This window comes from Harmonia axyridis, chromosome 1 (genome assembly GCF_914767665.1).
Source record: "Harmonia axyridis chromosome 1, icHarAxyr1.1, whole genome shotgun sequence".
Classification (NCBI taxonomy): Eukaryota; Metazoa; Arthropoda; class Insecta; order Coleoptera; family Coccinellidae; genus Harmonia; species Harmonia axyridis.
The window spans coordinates 64,556,960-64,579,054 of NC_059501.1; the positions used below are offsets into that span (position 1 = coordinate 64,556,960).

At 32.6% G+C, this 22,095-nt stretch overlaps 1 protein-coding gene across 1 annotated transcript; it reads right to left on the reverse strand.

Moving 5' to 3' along the window:
- Positions 1–6,786: 6,786 nt before the first annotated feature.
- LOC123683761 (natterin-4-like) lies at positions 6,787–20,105 on the reverse strand. The gene is made up of 4 exons (XM_045622646.1): positions 19,953–20,105; positions 11,109–11,308; positions 9,524–9,667; positions 6,787–6,956 (listed from the first exon to the last, which is right to left on the reverse strand). Exons 1-4 carry the CDS (start codon positions 19,957–19,959, stop codon positions 6,867–6,869), a joined length of 441 nt encoding a protein of 146 aa, XP_045478602.1. The 5' UTR covers positions 19,960–20,105; the 3' UTR covers positions 6,787–6,866.
- Positions 20,106–22,095: the final 1,990 nt, after the last annotated feature.

The window sequence follows — 22,095 nt, forward strand, 5'->3', positions numbered from 1 at the left end:
GTAGCACTACTATTACTAGATCTTTATAATAATTTGGATTTTCCCTAGTACTTATTACAATAGAGCTGTTTGTAATTTTTTCTCGAAATAGGTAGCAGACACGAAAAAACTAAAAGAAACCAAAAAGTGTAGTACTGAACGAGAGTTTCTTTTTACATTTTTCTGAACTACAGGTCCAATGGTTCATCGAAAAAAAAAAGTTATGGTGGAAAGAAGCTGGCACTCCTCCAGAAGATTTTTAGATTTGCATTAAAAATTAATATATCACATGATGGAGTCTGTAAACTGGAATATATATGCCAAATTTAAGTTGAAAACCTTATGAAGAAAAGATCCTATATGAGAAAAATCTTTTCAGGCCTATGTTATAGGTTTATTTTTCTCAGAATGATTGGAGGAATCTGTAATTTTCATTTGTACCTCCTATTTGGGAACAACCTGTAGATAAATTCAATTCAAAACATGGATCTTTCCAAGGGGGTAGTACTGATTTTCAAAATATAAAATTTTAGAAATCGCGCAAAGACGAAGAACGAAATCATTTCAAGAAAAAAAGTCCTATAACATGAGTCCGCAAACGCTTTGTTTTTGAGATGAAGGTGTTGAAGTTAGAGTTTTTTTCTAATATAGCACCTTCCCTTCACAAGATATTCAACTTGAATTGGAATAGATATTCCAATTTGAAGTTTTCATCATGTGATATACTAATTTTGAACGCAAATCTACAGGGTGAATTTTTTCTCGAAGAATTATTTTCTTATGAACCCCAGGTAGTTCACAAAAATTTAAAGAGAAACTCTGGTTCAGTACTACACTTTTTGGTTTGTTGTAGTTTTGTCGTACATGCAATCGATTTCGAGAAAAAAATTCAAACAGCTCTCTATAGTAATTCTCAAGAAAATCCAAATTATTATAAAGATCCAGTTAGGTAGCTGTGATAAATAAATTGATTATAACTTTGAGTACTTATTTACCAACTCTGTAGCGAATATTAATAAAGATTCGATAAACTGGTTAAGCATCACAAAAAAGTAGGACTACCATAAACACCCTGTATCTCGAAAACAGAACGTTTGCGGGCTCATATTCATGGGCCATTTTATTCTTGAAATTACACAAGGAATCTCTCGTTCGTAACTCCAATTCAGGAGCACCTAGTATAAGATAAGAACAATCGAATTGTAATAAGAATATTGCAATTATAAAAAATTATTTCGAGCAATTTGGTTCAAACATCGTTATCAAACCTCTTTTTCTCACATTATAGATATAAGTAAACAATGTCTCAACAATTTTTTTTCGATTACCCCCCAAGAAAAAAAAAAGATCAACGCCCTTGTAACTTCCACTTTTTATATAATCATATCGCCAATGCTATCGCCAAAATTTATATTCAACTGAGCGTCGGAAAGTCTAGTCATAATTATATGGCTAGACTTTCTGACGGTGAACTCCAGTCCAAATTACCTCGGCACGAAAAGACAAATCGAGATTATTTCATTTGTAAATTAGGTACACAAAAATGGAATAAAAGTGCAAATAATATCTTCATTATTAATGAGGAATAATTCGTTCTTAACGAAAACTGTTATCTGACATATTTGATAAGAATCCATCATTTCAAATTATTGAACAACTCAATCGTTAAACAAAAATTTGTGATGAGTCTCGGAGCTTTCAAGCCCTCGTCATGCACCCATTGGGCAGGTGGAAACCACAGCACTTTTACTTACTGAGCTTTAGATTTCGAAAAACTATATTCAAATCAAAAAATGTTTTTGCGAAAGAGAAATAGGCAAGAGGCAAAACAAAAAATATAATCATATTATACAGGGTCGTTCACGAGGAACCTCACCCATATTTATACGGGAAACTACTGAACGTATTTTCATGAAATTCAGCACTTATAAGTATTTCACGATGCTGATGAAATCTAAAATATTTTCAAGGCATGAGCACCTCCGGTTTTTCCGGAAATGACGTAATAGTCTAAAGGAGTTAAATCGGGAGAACGTGGTGGCCAAAGATGTGGACCATTGTTCGCCAACCATCGATCTTCAAATAGCCTGTAGAGGATATTTGACACATTGAGTGAATTGTGTGGAGGCGCGGCATCTTGTTGATACCATAAGTCATTATGGTTCTGTACTAGCGGCTCAATTATTTGAGTCAATATGTCAGAATATCTATCTCCTAAGGGAGAACATTCCTTAAATAATGCAAACATGTGTAGTGTTCTATCTTACCAGTTAAAGTCCCATCATAAATATGAACATCGAGAATTGCATTATTTTTGATGGCGCAAAAAACATTGAAACTCCAGGTCTCTTGAAAGTTCCATTGTGTGAAGTGGTGGTTGTTCTCTTCATCCCAATAATGACTGTTATGCCTATTGAAAGAACCATTCTTTGTGAATTCAGATTCATAATAATCTTTAATAATAAGATTTAAATAATCTTCATTGGTAAAATTAGGCATAGTGATCGATTTTATAACTCAACACGAATTATCACCAAATTAATAGTAAACACAAAATGCTACTGAATAAAGAGGAATTTGGCAGCTGTAATTAATGATATCTGTCATTAAAAAAAAAAGAATGTAAAACATGGTAAGTTTTTGCATAATATGCAAAAACTTACCATGTTTTACATTCTTTTTTTTTTAATGACAGATATCATTAATTACAGCTGCCAAATTCCTCTTTATTCAGTAGCATTTTGTGTTTACTATTAATTTTGATTCGAATTTGTATCGGAAACCTCTTTATTTCAACTAATCGGCCATCGGTTTTCTAACTAGTGATAAATAAATAATTCCTTATGAACCATAATATGGTTCATAAGGAATTCATTTCAAGTTATATTGATGTAACATTTTTCAGTTTTGGTTGGAAAATTCTCTCTGAGCGGGAAAATTCGAAAAAAAAATCGAAAATAGAGCTCCGCTGAAACAAGAATAACTTCGAGGTTTTTGGATGGAAAATTTTCATTTTTGGGATTTTTCAAGATGTAAGATTGATGTATCCACTTTAAAAATCGAAATCGCGATTCATGATACAGGGGGTGAAAAAATCGCTTTCAAAGTTAGGGATGACAAAATCGTGAAAAATCAATTTTTTCGAAATAGTACCCAATTTTTTTATGGCAGATATTGAATCTACGTTAAAAAATAATGTGAGTGTATGCATCACACCCTTGCCCTAAAGTGGATATTTTCTGAGTTATTCACAAAAAACTGTTTTTCGTCTTGAATTTTCAGCTATTTCTTTTCCCTTCACGCCAAAAAGATGAAATTTTCAGGAATTTGGCAGATGTAATTAATGATATCTATCATTAAAAAAAAAGAAAGTAAAACATGGTAAGTTTTTGCATATGGTTCATAAGGAATTATTTATCACTGGAGAGAAAACCGATGGCCGATTAGTTGAAATAAAGAGGTTTCCGATACAAATTCGAATCAAAATTCGCCATCTATTTAGGAACAACCTGTAACTTTTTTCTCTTGCATATTATGGTAGTAAAATCTTAAACATGGTTTAAGTAACAGTTCCTGAGTTCAGTAGATTCAATATCTGCCATAAAAAAATGGGGTTCTAATTCGAAAAAATTGATTTTTCACGATTTTGTCATCCCTAACTTTGAAAGCGATTTTTTCACCCCCTGTATCATGAATCGCGATTTCGATTTTTAAAGTGGATACATCAATCTTACATCTTGAAAAATCCCAAAAATGAAAATTTTCCATCCAAAAACCTCGAAGTTATTCTTGTTTCAGCGGAGCTCTATTTTCGATTTTTTTTTCGAATTTTCCCGCTCAGAGAGAATTTTCCAACCAAAACTGAAAAATGTTACATCAAAATAACTTGAAATTTTCTAAAGAATCTATTTCCGCAATAAAAAAATGGTGTTCTTATTTGAAAAACGGAAGTTGACGTCATTTCCGGAAAAACCGGAGGTGCTCATGCCTTGAAAATATTTTAGATTTCATCAGCATCGTGACATACTTATAAGTGCTGAATTTCATGAAAATACGTTCAGTAGTTTCCCGTATAAATATGGGTGAGGTTCCTCGTGAAAGATCCTGTATAATCATATGAATATTATCATAATAACACATTAAAATGTGTCCCTCATTCGCAGTATTCAACCAAATGTTTTAGAATATTGGTATACTCGTATGTCTTTGACGAGCTGAGACAATTTCTTTCAATTAGAAATACTGAAAATGGTATATAATGCTTTGGTCGAATCTGTTCTCTTTTTTGGGATAATTGTTTGGAGCAGTACAAAAAAGTCAACCTTGATTTTAACAGAAAAGGAATTCTGAGGATGATGATCTCAAAATCAAAAGATCTCCAGCAGGTCAGCATTTTTCTAACAGTAATAGTTGGCTAATAGAAATGTAGCAATTGTATCTTTCAACATTTCGAAATTCATTTCGTTTAACAGTTTCTGAAACAAATATGTCTGAAAGTCTCTTCCCATCATTATTATTATTATTAATATTTGAACTGGGGTCGTTGTGGCTCGGTAAGCCTTCCGGAAACTGCGACCATGTAGATAGTTTGTTCTCTACCCTACACATTCATGGAAACCAAGGAGGTCGTCAATGGCGTTGATAAAACTGACAACCTCCTTAGAGGCCGTTACCTCTCGGGTATGCAGGACCGGCTTCCCCATATGAATGGTTCTTTGGCCAGCCAGCTCTGGACACTTGCATACCATGTGTTCTATTTCTATTTATGCTTTCGATCCACAGAGCCTGCACATCTCATCTGCTGACTTTCCCATACGGTACAAATGATGTTTGTACCGACAGTGCCCCGTCAGCAATCCCACCATCATCCGAAACTCGGCTCGTGATAACTACAAGAACTTTCTGGCGTAGTTAGGTGAAATCCTGTTATTCAACTCCCATTGCTAGACCGCAGCCTTAAATTGGTCTTTTCCTAGCCCAAAGAAAGGCTCAGGTCCAGCTGGTGTTAACCTTGATGCACTTTTTGCAAGTTCATCAGCTTTTTCATTTCCTTCAACCACAAAGTGCCCTGGTACCCATAGTAGTGTCACTTTATTGCCTCTGGCAAGTCCCCCCCAAAAGTCGAGCCTGGATCTGCATGTGCATTGAAATTTCTTCCATATAGGAGCTCCTCCCCCATTTTTGCAATTATTCTAGGATTTACTGGCAGTCGTATGAGACATTCCCATTCTGCAGTTGTAAGAGTATACATTTTTCTACCTCATTCAAAATTTGATACCTCTGATGTACTTTCTTGGCATTTGAAATTGCCTTAACTGTATACCATTCCAACATCGCTATATCCTTCGAGAAATTTTCCAATAATTTGACCATCACTTCCAGGTGGTTCCCGTGTTCTAAATAATCCATGTATAGTAGATTTCAGGGGTGATAATTTTACTCTTGCCAGTAGAATTCCGTTGTTCAAAGAGAGGTAAGTGGGGGTTCAACGCATATGCAAATCATGAGGGGCTCAAGGATTCTCACTGGAAAATTTTTCTCCTAATAGAAATGTGTTAAGTAGATTTTTGCCGTTCTTCAATTTCATATCACACTCTTAAAAAAGTTCATCATTGGATCGATCTTGATATTTCCAAAATGTATGCAATGAGAATGAATTTTTGCAATATGATTTCAGACAATTGCAGTGCATACCTCACATAAAAATATTATAACAAAAAAATTAGGAGGATTTAGTATGCATGCTTCATTGTATTTTTCAGTGGTGATATCAGGAAAAGGAGAAATGTTAAAGTGATAAGAGTGACAGTAAGCAACAGAGGTCTTTTGATTTGGTATTAACAAAATCATCGTAAAGTGTACTATCACTCACTTCAATCTATTGAAATTATTTTGATGACAGATATTGAAAGAAAATTTTTTCTGTTCAAATCAGCCCACTATGATTTGTAATTTCCATGTCACCCGAAATAAAGACTTAAAATTTCTATATAATAGGTATATATATTCCATTAATTTAATCTTATATGGTCAAATATCTTTCTTACTCCAATTATTTACTAGAAAGATATATATACAGAGTGTATATGAATAATTGCGAAAAGATTAAGGGAGTGATTCCTTGTCAAAAAATACAGTGGGTGTTTCATATGATCTTTCTTTGAGCCCCGCTGCTTAAAGCCACCAAAAGATAGCGCCCGAAAAGTAGTTTTCAATTTTTTATCAAAAAACAAAAAACAGACAAGAAAGAAAATGAGCAGACATTTTGTGCGAGTAAGATGGCATTCCAAAATATTTTTGGTGATGACATCCACATACCAGTTCAATTCTAGATCGGAAATAATTCCAGCCACTTCGACTCATATCTGCTGATAAATTATTCTTTTTTTCTCAAAAACCGTGAAATTCAGCAAGAAATTACAAGAGAACGTATTTGGTAAGAATGGATCAAGCTATTCAAAATAAATTTTTTTATTGTAAAATATCAATATGGTAGAGGTTTCTTGCTTACAAGACTTAGGGGTGGCTTTTTCTTTCCCTTTCAATCATAGAGGAACATCACCAAAAGTTCCTTTGAATTCCTTTCCACCCGAATGAAAAGTCTGCTTAATCTCTTTCTTGTCGGATTTTTGGTTTTTTAGAAAAAATTGAGAACTTCTTTCGTTTAGGGGGTTGAAACTAAGCAGAGGGCTCAAAAAGAGATTATATGATATGAAAGACCCAACCTATTTTATGACAAGAAATCCACCCCCTATTTTTTTTCCAAAAATTCATAAACAACCTGTATATCTGGAATAAGGAGACAGATTCAATAATTATTATGTATTTTTTTAAATAATTACATAGAATATATGAATTTTACAATTTTCTGATGTGCACAATTCCCTTCAAGGTCTAAGAATGAGGATCTCATAATGGTTATAGTGATGTTCCTTTCCACCATAGGGGATGTAGCAACAACCATGGCTTGGGTGAACCTAATGAATTAAAGAAAAGAATTATTTATTTGTTTACCAAGTTTCTTAACATTATAATGCCACTTATATTAACTGTCACATAACTACGAGAATTTTACAAATTATTCTTTAATTGAACTTTATATCTTGTACAGGGTTCTCCAATAAAAGTTTTCATTTTGAAAAGCTGGCTATCTGGGAAGCTGCCTCGTTCGAAACATTAGACAAGTAAAACCACGCTATTTCTAAAAATATAACAATAAAAGGTTCAACAACGCATTAAAATCGATAACACTCACTACAAACATGTTTAATTTTTTTTTTCGTTTTTTCTATGCCAATTCTCCACAATCGATTCAAGACCTCAAAGATGAATTACCTATACGTGACGTTTCGAAGACATAGATTCGCAAATGTGCGACTTGGTCATGGAAAATATTATGAAAAGACATGGTGCTACAACCGTAGCAGTGGTTGTCATTTGGCTGATACTGTTTTCCATCGTTAATGACAAACCTTTCGCTTAACAATGAAATAAATATCCGTTGATTTGTCACAAAATAAAGTTTTTTTTTCAAAATCAAAATAAAACCTCTTATTGGAAAACCCTTTGTATATTAACTTCTCACTGAAGTCGCAGACACTATGTTTGCTCAGCCTAGGTATGGATTTGAAGAATCCATCTATAGATGTTGGAATAAGGGGATTAATAATAAAAATGTAAGAACTATTCTAATATCTCAATAAAATTTACCAACATGTCAAATCGAATTGAAAGGTTTTCTGTTACTTCTGATTCTATTCTAATTTCAAATGATTCATTTTTTTATGAAATTTCATCGAATTTTTAGTAATAACATAACTAAGTCTGAATGTAGCCAATTTCTTCCGAGATATGAAAAGATTTTATATAAAAAAAAGTTGCTAGGTTCTTTTTTTAAGTTATCGTAAAAATACAGATATATCGTACATACAGGATGGACGAAATGCACTATAGAATAAAAACATTGTGTCAAAATTCCCCAGCTCGCTAAAAACATTCCAGTTCTATATTCGAATTTATAAAAATAAAAGAGTTCATCAACTATTCTATTGATGCAATAATGGTCGATATCTTGTTTGAAAAACTTGAAAAGGCGCGAAAAAATTCACTGACATGCAAGGGCGTAGATCTTTCTTTTTCTTGGGGGTATTCGAAAAAAAAAATTTTGACGACATTGACTCATACCTATAATGTGAGAATAAGAGGTTTAATAACGAATTTTGAACCAAATTACTCGAAATAATTTTCTTTATTACCAATTCGATAGTTCTTATCTTATACTGGGTGCTCCTAAATTGGAATCAACAAGGAAAATGAGAGATTCCTTGGATGATTTTAAAAATAAAATTGCCCATAAACCTAAACCCGCAAACGCTTTGTTTTCGAGATATATGGCGTTTCTTGTAGTCCTTTTTTTTTGTGATGCTTAACAAGATTATCGAATCTTTATCAATCTTCGCTACAGAGTTGGTAAATAAGTACCAAAACTTAAAATTAATTTATTTATCACAGCTACTTGACTGGATCTTTATAATAATTTGGATTTTCCTGAGAATTACTATGGAGAGCTGTTTGAATTATTTTCTCGGAATCGATTGCATATATAACAAAACTACAACAGACCAAAAGGTGTAGTACTGAAACAGAGTTTCTCTTCAAATTTTTCTGAACTATCAGTGGTTCACAAAAAAAATAATTCTGGGGGGAAGAAGCGGACACCCTTCCAGCAAAAATTCACCCTCTAGATTTGCATTTAAAATTAGGATATCACATGATGAAAACTTTAAATTGGAATATATATGCCAATTCAAGTTAGATATCTGTTGAAGGGACTGTGCTATGAGAGAAAAACTTGAACTTTAACACCTATATCTCAAAAACAAAACGTTTACGGATTCTTGTTATACGACTTTTTTCTTTAAATGATCTGTCATTTTTTTTTGTACCTCCAATTTAAGAACACCCTGTAAATATAGTCAATTCAAAACTGATGTTTTGACAAATAAATTACAATTTGAATGGAACACAATTAATTGTACAACACAGCCTTGACAATTGTTCGATGCGAATTACTCAGTTCGGTTCTTTGATAACTACAGTATTGGAATTTCGTGACGGGAATAATACAAAAAACCGAAAACAACGGGTAAGTCAAAGTGTATACTGATGACGAATGCAAAAATCACATATAGCAAAAGAAGGACGATGCCGAGAAAGCGGATAGATAAAGGAAAATAATAAACCTCGGACAAAGACGAGCTCTTATTTCAATAAAAGTACTCATCAGGAAAGCGATAATAAACTCATAAACCGTAAAGCGGTCCAATTTTTTACTGACGTGTCGATTGAAATCAAAGTAAAATGATTATAATTGGTGAATTTTATGGAGAAATTCTCGTTCTTCGTATTTGCGAGATTTCTAAAATTTTATATTCTGAAAATCTTGAGGGGGTATTTACCCCCAATACCCCTCTCCCATTTCTACGCCCTTGCTGACATAATTGATGGCGCTAGGTAAGATTAGAAAATTTTTAATGCTACGCACCTTTCCAACTGTCAAAGAACCGTGATGATGGGCCCTTCCAATGTAGAGTGGTTCTCCATCACAAGTCCTTCCACCTTCAACTGCTCCTTCTGGAATTTCACCATCCCTCGCAGGAACCCAGTCAAATCTTTGCTCACAAAGTACCTGGAAAAATAAACAATTATAAATTTCATACATAATGTCAAGAATACTTGAGATCATTTGATAAAGTTCGAACTTCTGACTTTCTTTATACAGGGTGTTTCCAAATTAGACGTTAACCTTGGAGGACATGTTAGTATGTCTCAATTGCTGTCGTTTGAGCCATATTTAGTCATAACCAAAAATCAACAGTTAACGAAATATTTGAGTTCTTGTTATTTTTAAAAGATTTCTCACCTTACTTCTTTTTTCGTCAATTTTTTCTACCTTGACCAAATTTGAATGTAATTTTTGATTATTTTCGTGGCCAGTGAGAAGTTCGGATCTAATACCATTAGAACAGACGAAACAGAGCGAAGATTGAGAATAAATTTCAGGCGGAATGTAACAACTGAAGAAATAAGAAAGAGGATACATGCTTGTATATATGTATAAGGAATGATGGAAATCATATCACCCATTATTCAGGAATACATTTCATATTGAAGTTTCGAGTTTAATTGCAATTGAAAATTATTTGATTGATTACTTTCCTTTCTTTGCTTTTTTCCCATTTCAAATCAAAATCTGCTGAAACAAAACAAGTGCCTGCATTCTAACGATAACTTTTTAGAGAATAAAGAAGGAATTTGGCAAGTCTTCAAAATAATTTCTTCATACTTCATAATTTGTGGAATTCGAAAGTTGCAGGCAAATTTATATTATAAATTTACTATTCTTTTCTTCATATAGGTACCTATAGTTTCAAATCATACTAATTCCTATTCAAAATTTAATACAGCATAGTTTTGGTTTTTTCATACATATCAAATCTTTTTCTGATAAAAATAAACCGAAATTTGAATCAAACTTGGTCAACGTAGAAAAAATTGACGAAAAATGAGGAATTTTTCAAAAAACACAAGACCCCAGATATCTCGGAAAGTGTTGATTTTCGGATATCAAAAAATAAGGCTCAAGCGATAGCAAATGTGTGATAGTGACACCTCCATCAAGGTTCACATCTAATTTGGAAACAACCTGTAATAATAATAATAGATAATAGATATAGAATAGTAAAAATGATATTATCATATGACATTGAGAATATCCAGATTATAAAGTAGTAACAGAGTAACAGGTTTGATCAGCTAAATCTGGCTTTAAAATGATCAAAGTATTTGAATACAAACTTCAATACTTTGAATGACATTTCAAAGAAAGAAGGTACAATAGCATTCTTTTTAAGAAATTGAAGCGGCAACTATCAATTTTAAAACCTCGTTAGACAGTGGAATATTGTTAAAAAAAATTCCTCTAGAAGAAAAATCGATAAGTGTCCAGAGAAAATTGAATTGGATATATTTTAATATCAATATTAAATTATTACGTCTTAGATCTATTATTTTATATTGATTTTTGTTTCTAGGGATGAGTATTCAATTCATACATAACTATATCTCACCTGGTATTCATATTTGCTATGTTCTTCACCACTGAAGGCGATGTAAGCGACATCTTTGTTGGGAATCACTTTGGCTGGTAGCCAATCGCCTTCGTGGAAAGCGCGTCCAACGTAAATTGCGTCACCATCACTGTCAGTACCACCACGTAGAGCAGTGGATGGTACTCCATTGCGAGCACGAGTATCTACCCAGTAATAAGCTAGAAAAATAAATTATATTTAGTACAAAAAGCTAAACGTTACAAAATGGCGAATGCGCCCACAAAGAGAAAGAAGACGAGTTCTGGCATTGTTCTATGGCAAATCCTTCGTAGGAGGGAAACCAAAGAATTTTCCTAGTTTTTGACGATCAAATGAATTATGTATAAATTCCAAGACAAAAACTGGTATGCCTTAGGTTTTAGAATGAATTTTCGTTATTGTTATTCAACCTTCTTTTAGAAATGATTTATTGAATAAAATATACAAGTACAAAAAAAAATTACATTCACAATCCTCTAAACAGTACCCTAAACTGGTATCGAGGTTGGTAGATACAGAATTCCATTGAAATTAACCAGTGCCTTTGTTAGCAAATAAAATCTTATTTCGTACATACACACCTGATGCTTGAGGAATCGCAGTTCCACATCAAGACAAATTTCAAAAATGCCAACTTAACATTCTATTGAAAAATCGGACAAAATCACATTACACCAACTCTAAGTATTCTCTTATTTGATCAGAAAATTTACCAATTGAACTGACAGATTTTATGGAAGTAGGTAATTGATTAAATTGTGGCGGCTTCTCATAAAGCCCCACTTAACAACAATAAACACAGCGCTCGGTGGCCTAGAGGTAAAGAGTGTAAACTCCCTCACCGAGTTGCGACAAGGTGCCGGGTCGAGTCCCGGTGGCTCCCGATAATAATAAATTACCCAAGCGTCTGTGACACGGCACACACAAATATACCAAAGTCACACTGATGAGTCCGGTGTGTGTGCCAGGGACGAAACGCATAAGTAGGCTTATGTGAAATCCTACAAAATATTTTTGAAGCTTGTGCTATTGGGTTATTCAGCCCTTTTTGACTTTTGACTTTTGTCTGATATAAGTTTTGATGTGTTCTTGTTTCATAACTATGAATATCTTTCGTAAATTTATACTCTGTATTGAACTGGTGCATTTTATTTATGATTTTAAGAATTAATTTACATTGTTCTAATTCTAATATTTTCTTAAAATTTGGTATTTGCAAATCAGAGTAAAGTTGTGTAGTATTTGTTAATCGATCATAATTAAACAACACTTTAATAAATTTATTTTGTAACGTTTGTATTTTTTTGAAGTATGTTTTTCCACAGGTTCCCCAAATTATAATTATTATTATTCAAACCTATTATCACGTGATGGGCAACAATATTGATTGGGCGTACTTACGATGACGCCATTTTGCAGTGATCTCGTGCATTAGTTGCATTCAACTACATTTATTTTTCTCTGTATAATATATGTACAATTTTAATATTGAAAAATCATATTATTACAATACAGGGTGGCCATTTGAAAACGAAACAGACGAGATTACAGACGGAATAAAGTTTTTCGATAGAAATTCTCGGACAGGTCGATTTCTGTTTCGAGGGGGACAACTTAAGATGTAGGTTACGGACGCATAGCGCTTCAACCCTTGCTGCTACAACCCCCACCCCCAATTTTTGAATAGGGAAGATGGGGTGAGTGATACCTCAATTTAAAGGTATTTTTATACTGATTTCAGCACAGTAATTGTTTTTTCATTTTATGCATTAGTTCTCGAAATATTCATGCGTTAGTTAGTTAGGAAGGAAGCCACAGTAATGGTTGTTTTGAAGCTCAAAATGTCGATTTTTCACAAAACACTACAAGTGCCATGAAAACACCACTTCATTTTCAAATACTTAGTTGAGAATATTTCGAGAACTAATGCATAAAATGAAAAAACAATTACTGTGCTGAAATCAGTATAAAAATACCTTTCAAATGAGGTATCACTCACCCCATCTTCCCTATTCAAAATTTGGGGGTGAGGGTTGTAGTAGCAAGGGTTGAAGCGCTATGCGTCCGTAACCTACATCTTAAGTTGTCCCCCTTCGAAACAGAAATCGACCTGTCCGAGCATTTCTATCGAAAAACTTTATTTCGTCTGTAATCTCGTCTGTTTCGTTTTCAAATGGCCACCCTGTATATTGAATTTAGACGATTATCGATGTTAAATTTGTAGTTTTGAACTGTTTTCTCTGACTGCACTGAAGTCCGTCAAAACGGCGAGAGTGGCATCACAAAAATGTTCGCAAGTAAATTCAAGATTTACTAAATGGACGAGCGGAAAAGCATGCAGAATATTTCACAGATTTATTTTTAAAACTTTTCAAAATATTTCAAAGGAATTATATTCCTGAACAAAAAAACAATATGTTTTGCAGAAAAAGATAACGCACTGCAACTAATTTGTGGCATCCAGAACATAAACAATTTTCAAAAAGCAACATCCACATTTCCCTGATGATATTGATCCAGTCATCTTTTTTTTCCTTTCAATTACCTCGGAGGTAAATTCCTATTTTAGAGCAACCATTGTCAGTTGATGAAATATATAAAAGATAGCGAAAGTTGCGTATGAAAATGCTTTGTTGATTGTATTATTCATTCTTTGTCGACTTGCGTCAAATATATCCAATATATCTGGATAGATAGGTACAAATTTTATGATTCATTGTTCAATTCCTAGTACTCATTTTACTTGCATTTTCTATCGAAGAACACTAGGCTATAATCATAGGCGTTAAGGGGGGGTTCATTGTAGATATAACCCCTAATTGATCAGAAAAATAAAATAAAATTTAATGAAAATTCAGAAAAAAAATTTTAAAGAATTGAAATTTTATAAAAACATTACATACATTGGAAAATCACACAAGAGCATCTAACTTCTCTTCTGTGCTGTCCTCATTTTTATAGAGGGTATTCTTTGAAGAAGGCATGCAAATTTTGAAAAGATTCGAGAAAAAATCTTTACTTTTTTTTTAATAAAATGTGTCATTTCTTTCTTACTCAATTAACACAAAAGAGGGGTCTATACCGTTTCAGCGATCAGTTCAAAAATTAGTACACTTCATTTTACGCTAAAGACCATCTATTTATATGAGGTTTTCTCAATTATCAATTCCAAAAAGTTCGTCATTGCGGAAAGTCCTTATTTATTGATTTTTTTAGAAAGAAAAAAACAAACATATGAATTTTTATTGAAGAATAAATATATGCCTGATATAACTTTCCGAACAAACTTCTATTTTTTCATGAATATTCAGATTAAGATATTATACAAAAGTCTTGTCAACGGCTGAAAATGCGCTTCTTCTAAAATTAAAAATTTAGGCGTAAAAACATATTTTGAATTCTTGCATGTGGTATAAATGCTCGGTAAATTAAAGTAACGTTTGAGATTGCTTCACTGGTATCCTGAAAAGTGGTGGGCGATTTAACCCTGCATTTAAACTTTTTTTTATTTGAAGAAGTAGTAATAAATTAGATAAAGATATCTAAAAAGTTATGCTACTATTTCGTTCATGCACTGATGCATTGATTTTTTATCGAAACTTTTCCATCTTATATCTGAAATAAGGATATTCACGACATTTGTTCATTCATTATTTTGTTATTTTCAACCAGGAACCGCCCCATTAAATTGTAGCATGTCTTTAAGAAATACCTTACATAGCTATGTTACCATGGATTTCAAATAACAAAATGCGTAAAGTCGAAATAATTCTTCGAATTAAAATAAATTTTGGACCGATCTTTTATAAATGTCTGTGCAACTCAGTAGAATCTACGATGTTTGTTGAAAGTACAATTTACTCCACATATTTACCATTTACGTTATTATCAGACATTCACATATTTAGCCTATGCAAATTATTCACAACATGATAAACAGAAACGCTTATCGAATAACTGCCCCCGTATCGAGTATCAATAAACTGAATCAAAATAGAAGATGAAATATATTATCGGATTTAAGTTTAGTATTTATCGATAAATCACAATTCGAGAAAGGCACTGTCGTAAAGTCAGAGAAGTCTGCGCTTCTTGATCTTAAAATTTTATGTATAGAAATGAACAGAATTAGAACGTTAAAATGAATATCTTCAGTGGTTCAGAAATGCGATGAAATATATAAGGAAGAATAGAAATCCTAAAAAACCAAAAAACGTAAAAGTAAGAAAAAAGGAGCAACAAGGACGATCAATGCAAAAAAAGGAAAAAAATATCTCACATATGAATCCTGGAATCATATGTTAGTACCTAGTATCCTTTACAAACTATGAAGTTCGCAAGTCTAGTTTCTAAGCATATTTTCTTGTTATTAATAGATCATATCAATAGACATGAATTAAATTTCGAAGCCATTCATTTCCTCAAATAGTTGAAATCGGAAATATGTTCCATTATGTTTTTTGTTAAAATCCATGACCTTTTTTATATAGCAATGTTTTCCGATGAGAAAAATTGAATATTTTAAGCATATATTCATCATTTTTATATATTTTTCGTTTCCTCAAGAACATGAATCATAATTGTGATTAATGAAGTTTTGTTTAAAGTATCGTTCTGTTTAAATTGCAACAATTAACATACATATATCATTTATAAAATTATAGCAAACTCTTAAAAATAAATATTTTCAAGTGTCCCTTGTTTGCACATATGTATACCATGATCTTTGGGAGATTATTGTTGTATCTACACTAATTCCTTGAAAAACTTCGATTTAAAATACTTTGTGACAGCTTTCCAAGAATTATTTCATTTCAATATCGTTATAACATCTCTATAGTAACAAAAACATATCAAATTATATAAAGGTAATAATGGAAACAATGAAATCAATCCATTTCCAACAATTATTGCTTCAAAATCTTGACCTATCTGAATGCGCATTTGTTCGTGTTTTACCATTAAATTTGCAAGTACCTTAATCCTAGGATTAGGTACACGTATTCAAGTTGTCAACATGATATTCAAATGTTGAACAGTTGGAAGAGAAGTGTTAATTAAAGATATTAGAGCTGTAGAGCGTGTTGTTTGTGTCTGTATTATATATATACAAACGATGCTCTAACTGCCTTGATTATTGCTTCAAAATCCTGACCTATCTGAATGCACATTTGTTCGTGTTTTACCATTGAATTTGCAAGTACCTTAATCCTAGGATTAGGTACACGTATTCAAGTTGTCGACATGATATTCAAATGTTGAACAGTTGGAAGAGAAGTGTTAATTAAAGATATTAGAGCCGTAGAGCGTGTTGTTTGTGTCTGTATTATATATATATATACAAACGATGCTCTAACTGCCTTGATTATTGCTTTAAAATCCTGACCTATCTGAATGCGCATTTGTTCGTGTTTTACCATTGAATTTGCAAGTACCTTAATCCTAGGATTAGGTACACGTATTCAAGTTGTCGACATGATATTCAAATAATGAACAGTTGGAAGAGAAGTGTTAATTAAAGATATTAGAGCCGTAGAGCGTGTTGTTTGTGTCTGTATTATATATATACAAACGATGCTCTAACTGCCTGGATTAATACCTCTTTAACATCTTACCTATACAATTATATGTATATGTGGAGGGCAGGTTCGAATTTCGAATCGATCGAACTGAAGTTTAAAGGTTAGTAGTAAACTGGCCTTCTGGCAGAATTCCGTGGAGGTCATATTGTTGGGAAAATTTTTTGTGTTAAGTTTTTACTTTGTTGCATCTACTCCGGAAAAAATAAGTAAGTTCTTCTGATACCCCTCTGAGCCATAGAATTCTTTCGGACAACGACTGATTAGTTTCGATATTTCGCAGGGTGGTTCCAAGTGGTCTCAAATGTTAAGGTTCGCTTACTGATGTCGAAAATCTGCGATCAAATTCAATTCTGTCTATCCATGGCGTCTGACTGTAAACACGATAACTCTCAAACGGAAAGCCTCAGAAACTTGAAATTTCAAGGGTATGTTTGGACAAGGAGGGCGTAATCGAAAAAAAAAATTTTGACGACAACGTTTACTCATATCTGTAATGTACGAAAGAAATGTTTGATAACGAAATTTGAACCAAAAATTACTCCCAATAATAACATTTTTTCAACTACCGATTCGATTACCTTATAGAGGGTGTTCCTAAATTGGGGGTACGAAGAAAAATGAGAGATTCCTTGAATATTTTTAAGAATAAGAAGTCCTATACATGGGCCCGTAAATGCTTCGTTTTCGAGATCCAGGGTGTTTCTTGTAGTCTTACTTTCTTATTAAACTTTCAACAGTTCATCGAATCTTGATTAAGTTTGATAAGTAGGTACCAAAACATATAATTTATTCATTCATCACAACTTACTGCATTTTAATAATAATTTAAATTTTCCATGGTTTACTGAAAAATTGTTTGCAATGTATTCATCGAAATCGGTAGCAGATACAACAAGAGACCTAAAAGTGTAGTCTGGACCAGAGTTCCTTTTTACATTTCTAAAAACAAACCACCAGTGGTTCACAAAAAAAAGTTCTGGTAGAAAGAAGCGGGCACTCTTCCAGAAAAAATATCACAATGTAGATTTGCATTCAAAATTAGCATATCACATGAAGAAAACTTTAAAATGGAAAATCTATGCCAAATTTGAGTTAAATATCTTGTGAAGGGAAGGTGCTATGAGAAAAAAACTTGAACTTTAACATCTGTATCTAAAAAACAAATCGCTTGCGGACCCTTGTGATAGGACTTTATTTCTTAAAATGATCCGAGCAATCTATTCTTTCCGTTCGTACTTCCAATTTAGGAACATCCTGTATAGTCAATTCAAAACTGATGTCTTCAACAATAAATGGCAATTTGAATGACATATTAAATTGTAAAATACAGCATAGACAATTTTTCGATGCGAATAATTCAGTTCAGTTCTTTGATAACTGCAGTATTAACATTTTGTGACAAAAATGATACAAAAAACCGAAAACAACAGTTAAGTGTATACCGATGACGAATGCAAAAAACCAAGATGGCAAAACAAGGGGCGACGCCGACAAAGCGGATAGATAAAGGAAAATAATAAACCTTGGACATAGACATGCTCGTAGTGCAATCAAAGTAATCATCTTGAAAGCGATTATGAACTCATAAACCGTAAAGGGATCCAATTTTTTGCTACCGTGTCGATTTGAAAGAAGAGTAAAATGATTATTGGTTAATTTTATGGAAAAATTTTCGTCTTCGAGAGAATTCTGAAATTTTATATTTTAGAAATCTTGGGGGTAATTACCCCCAGTTCCCCTCATTTCTAAGCCCTTGGGTTCGGATTTCGGATGCCCAAGTTTATTTCCTCAATGAAGATAATCTGACAAGGGGCCGATCGAAATTTTGCTCTTCTGGTATTTTCAAAATAACTAAGACAATCGAAATAAAATTTCACACTTTGATGAAAAATAACAATTTCGATCTTCATGCGAAATCTTATTTTCTCTAATTCTGTGGTTATTCCGTTCATTCTTCCACATCTTGTAGAACAAAATCGTGCGAGAATATATCAGAAACGCACAGTTTTCATGGTTATATTTTATTATTCTATTTTGGCACTCCGAACTTTCCGCTACGGCTTTATCTGTCAATTCATCAAATTGCCTTAAAGAAATCAGTTCTGCCAACCAACATTTTTCAATGCAAAAATCACTAAATTATATTTATGGAAATATTTCATTAATTTCAATGAAAATGCAATGAATTAGATAAAATAATGTATAATACTCGTACAGAAGGCTCATTCTACCACTCGTTCATTCCAAAACTCGCCACTTCGTGGCTCGTTTTTGAATTTTGAACTCGTGGAAGAATATCAATGCCTTCTGCACTTGTATTATAAATAACTATTCATAACGTTACCAGAACTAGAAAAAATTCAAGAAAAATATTTTAAAAAATCCAATATTTTCCTAACTGCAGGTCAGACTAGGTTGAAATGTTAAAAATTATGACTCGAATTGTCATACCGAATATAAAGGGGATCTTATAATCAGAATTCCTTATATTTTATCAATATTCTAGATAAAATATCAATAACAATTACACGTCACTCATTAGGTCCCAAATCTGAAGCACAGATGGCACCGCAAGTGACAAACCTCTGTTTTTTTTCTAGTTAGTATGAAGTTCCAAAAGATGTGTGTCATAATTTCTGAACATAGAGTTGAGTCTGCATGAAGACATTGAAGGTTAATGCTACATTTGTTGTTGTTTGAAAAATGAATTAAAACAAGTTTCGTATATTTATAAAACAATTTTTCTTTATGTTAAAAAATGTGCAAGCAGACTTGATTAGTGTTATTCGGACTTTACTCTATGGACAATAACGGTTAAAAGGAGTTTCAGTGCAAGATATTTGACACTAATGAAGAAATGATTGCCTATTTCGAAATAAAAAACGAATCTTTCAGCTTTTCAAAAGGAGATATTGAAAAGTTAGAGAAATTGACAAAACAATCCAATTTCAAGAAAAAATGTATTTTTATTGTTATTTCCCTTATTGAGTGAAGTGTTACATCACTTCAGTGTTTTTTTCAATTCTTTTCATTTTGGCATGTCATTAATTTCTCCCAACATTCAATAATGGTTTCTTTTCAAAAAATAATGTCCTATATTATGAAATTTCATTTAGGTTTTACTTTTCAATTTGCACTGAGAAACAAAACGCAATCAGGTACAATTTTTTCTCAAAATGAAAAAATACGATTATTTCGAAAACAATGCCACACTCAATAATTTCACATGACTAAAACTCACCTGCCATGATAAACGAGTTTCAGGTGACAACAACACTGAAAATGGTGATTTGAAAATCTAGCGCTAACAGTTATAAATCCTCTTATCAGCACAGTATCGCCGTTGTTCAAATAATAAATGAATAATATGTTCTCACTAGGATGCAGGACCGAACGGGCCCCTCAATTTTTCTAAAATTTTTCAATTGAATACTTGAAAAATGTTTCATATTAAAAATGAAATCTCATAGGCCTCGTATAAAACAAGGAGTATGCAAGTTGAAGTCAACCTGATTTGTTATCAGAATTACATAAACAATGTGTCATTTCAAAAAGGATATCTCATAGGCCTCGTAAAAAACCAAGAGTATGCATGCAAGTTGAAGTCAACCTGATTTGTTATCAAAATCACATTACCTCTTTTTCAACCATTTATTTTTGGTCTCTCATATAATTTATGTAAATCCATATTAACTAATAGAGAGAGAGTAAAAATTTGTAATATTAGAAATAAGAATGGAGTCAATAGTGAAGATTGGGGCACTACAGAGAACGATGTTAGGTCCAAAATATTGAAGATATGAATAGTATGCCAAAAATAAATGTTATAGAACACCTCGTTTGTTATGCTGGATTTTTTTAAATTTTGTATTTGAGGTCGTTTTTTCTTTATTTTCGTACTCAAACGATCCAATAATGTTATGTAATATTCCTTATTGATTGTTTTATCTTTATTAAGATAGTTAATGAACAATATACCATGTACGTTCAAAAATACGGAAGCTAAACCTTGCCAGCTAACGTCTGAGATTTTGGTCGATTTGGACGGTTTTGACTGGACAGCTTTCCAGTCACTTAGGGCTCTTTTTGACTCAAGAGTGTAATGATGAATCTCAGAGTAATAAACATAGATAATGGGGGCATATGTCATTTTCAGTAAGCAAATTTTGTCCCCAACATGAACTATCAAATTTGACATGATGCGCGCGGAAATGTAATCAGATATTTCACTCAATTCGAAAGTTTCTCCGCAAAGAACGCACTTATTATGTCCCATAGTGAATCAACATTTCATATCAACTCAAAATATATTGCAATGAATACCTAAATATTTCAGAAAACATACTTAAAGCGCAGGACACGTGGCTCGACAGGACAAATCGAGATGGACATATAGGGTAACACACTGGCGACCAAGAACGACGAAACGCAATGTAGGTAGACCACAGAGAAGATGGCTTGATGATATAAAGCAGTATGCGGGAAATAGATGTTTTCAGATAGCACAGGACATGACAGCATGGAGGAACATGAAAGAGGCCTACATCCAGGAGTGGATAAGGGAAGGCTGACGAAGAAGAAGAAGACTTCAAGCGCTCCAAACGACGTGACGTGACATAAGGAGAGCAATAGTTGCCAAACCTTTGATTTCAGCAGGTAGATACAGAAAATAATAAATATTTTGCATACTATGAATTCGACAATCAATAAGAATATCGAATTCCAAATATTCAAATTTGCATATTTGCATGGAGTATCACTCAAATTAATATATTTCATTCGATATAATATCCATTCATAATGATAGAGTAAAGTTGTGGATTTGAAAATACATATATCACAGTTCGACAACGTAATCTAACCATTTTGGGGACATGTGAAAATTTATCCACTCAAAATTTGAATTATTGAAGTTTTAATGTCATAAAGTCGAAAACTTGAGAAAAAATCTTGAAAATGAAAAAGAATCGTTTCAAGGGAATACGCATATGGAGTTCAAAATAATTTTGCTAGAAATTTGTTGTTGATGGAAGAATTAACCCCTGGTCAATAGTAGGACATTTAGTCCTTATATATTCGAATCATTCAAATGTTAAATGAAGATTTATACCAAAACAATAATTATTGATTTGTTGTATACAAAGTTCTGGATATATTTTCATTGAGTTTGAAACTACTTTATTAATATTCAATTGAATTAGTGTTTGGCTGAATACTGCTCTGATTTAAAATAGAACACCTCCAAATCCCATTGATTTATCTCTCGATTAGATCAAATCGAAGCTATCTTGCAGTCAAGCATATATATCTTGAAACTGGAAAAACCTTCTAATGCCTCCTTATTCTTCACCATAGATATCTGAAATATTTTTTGATATTTGCTA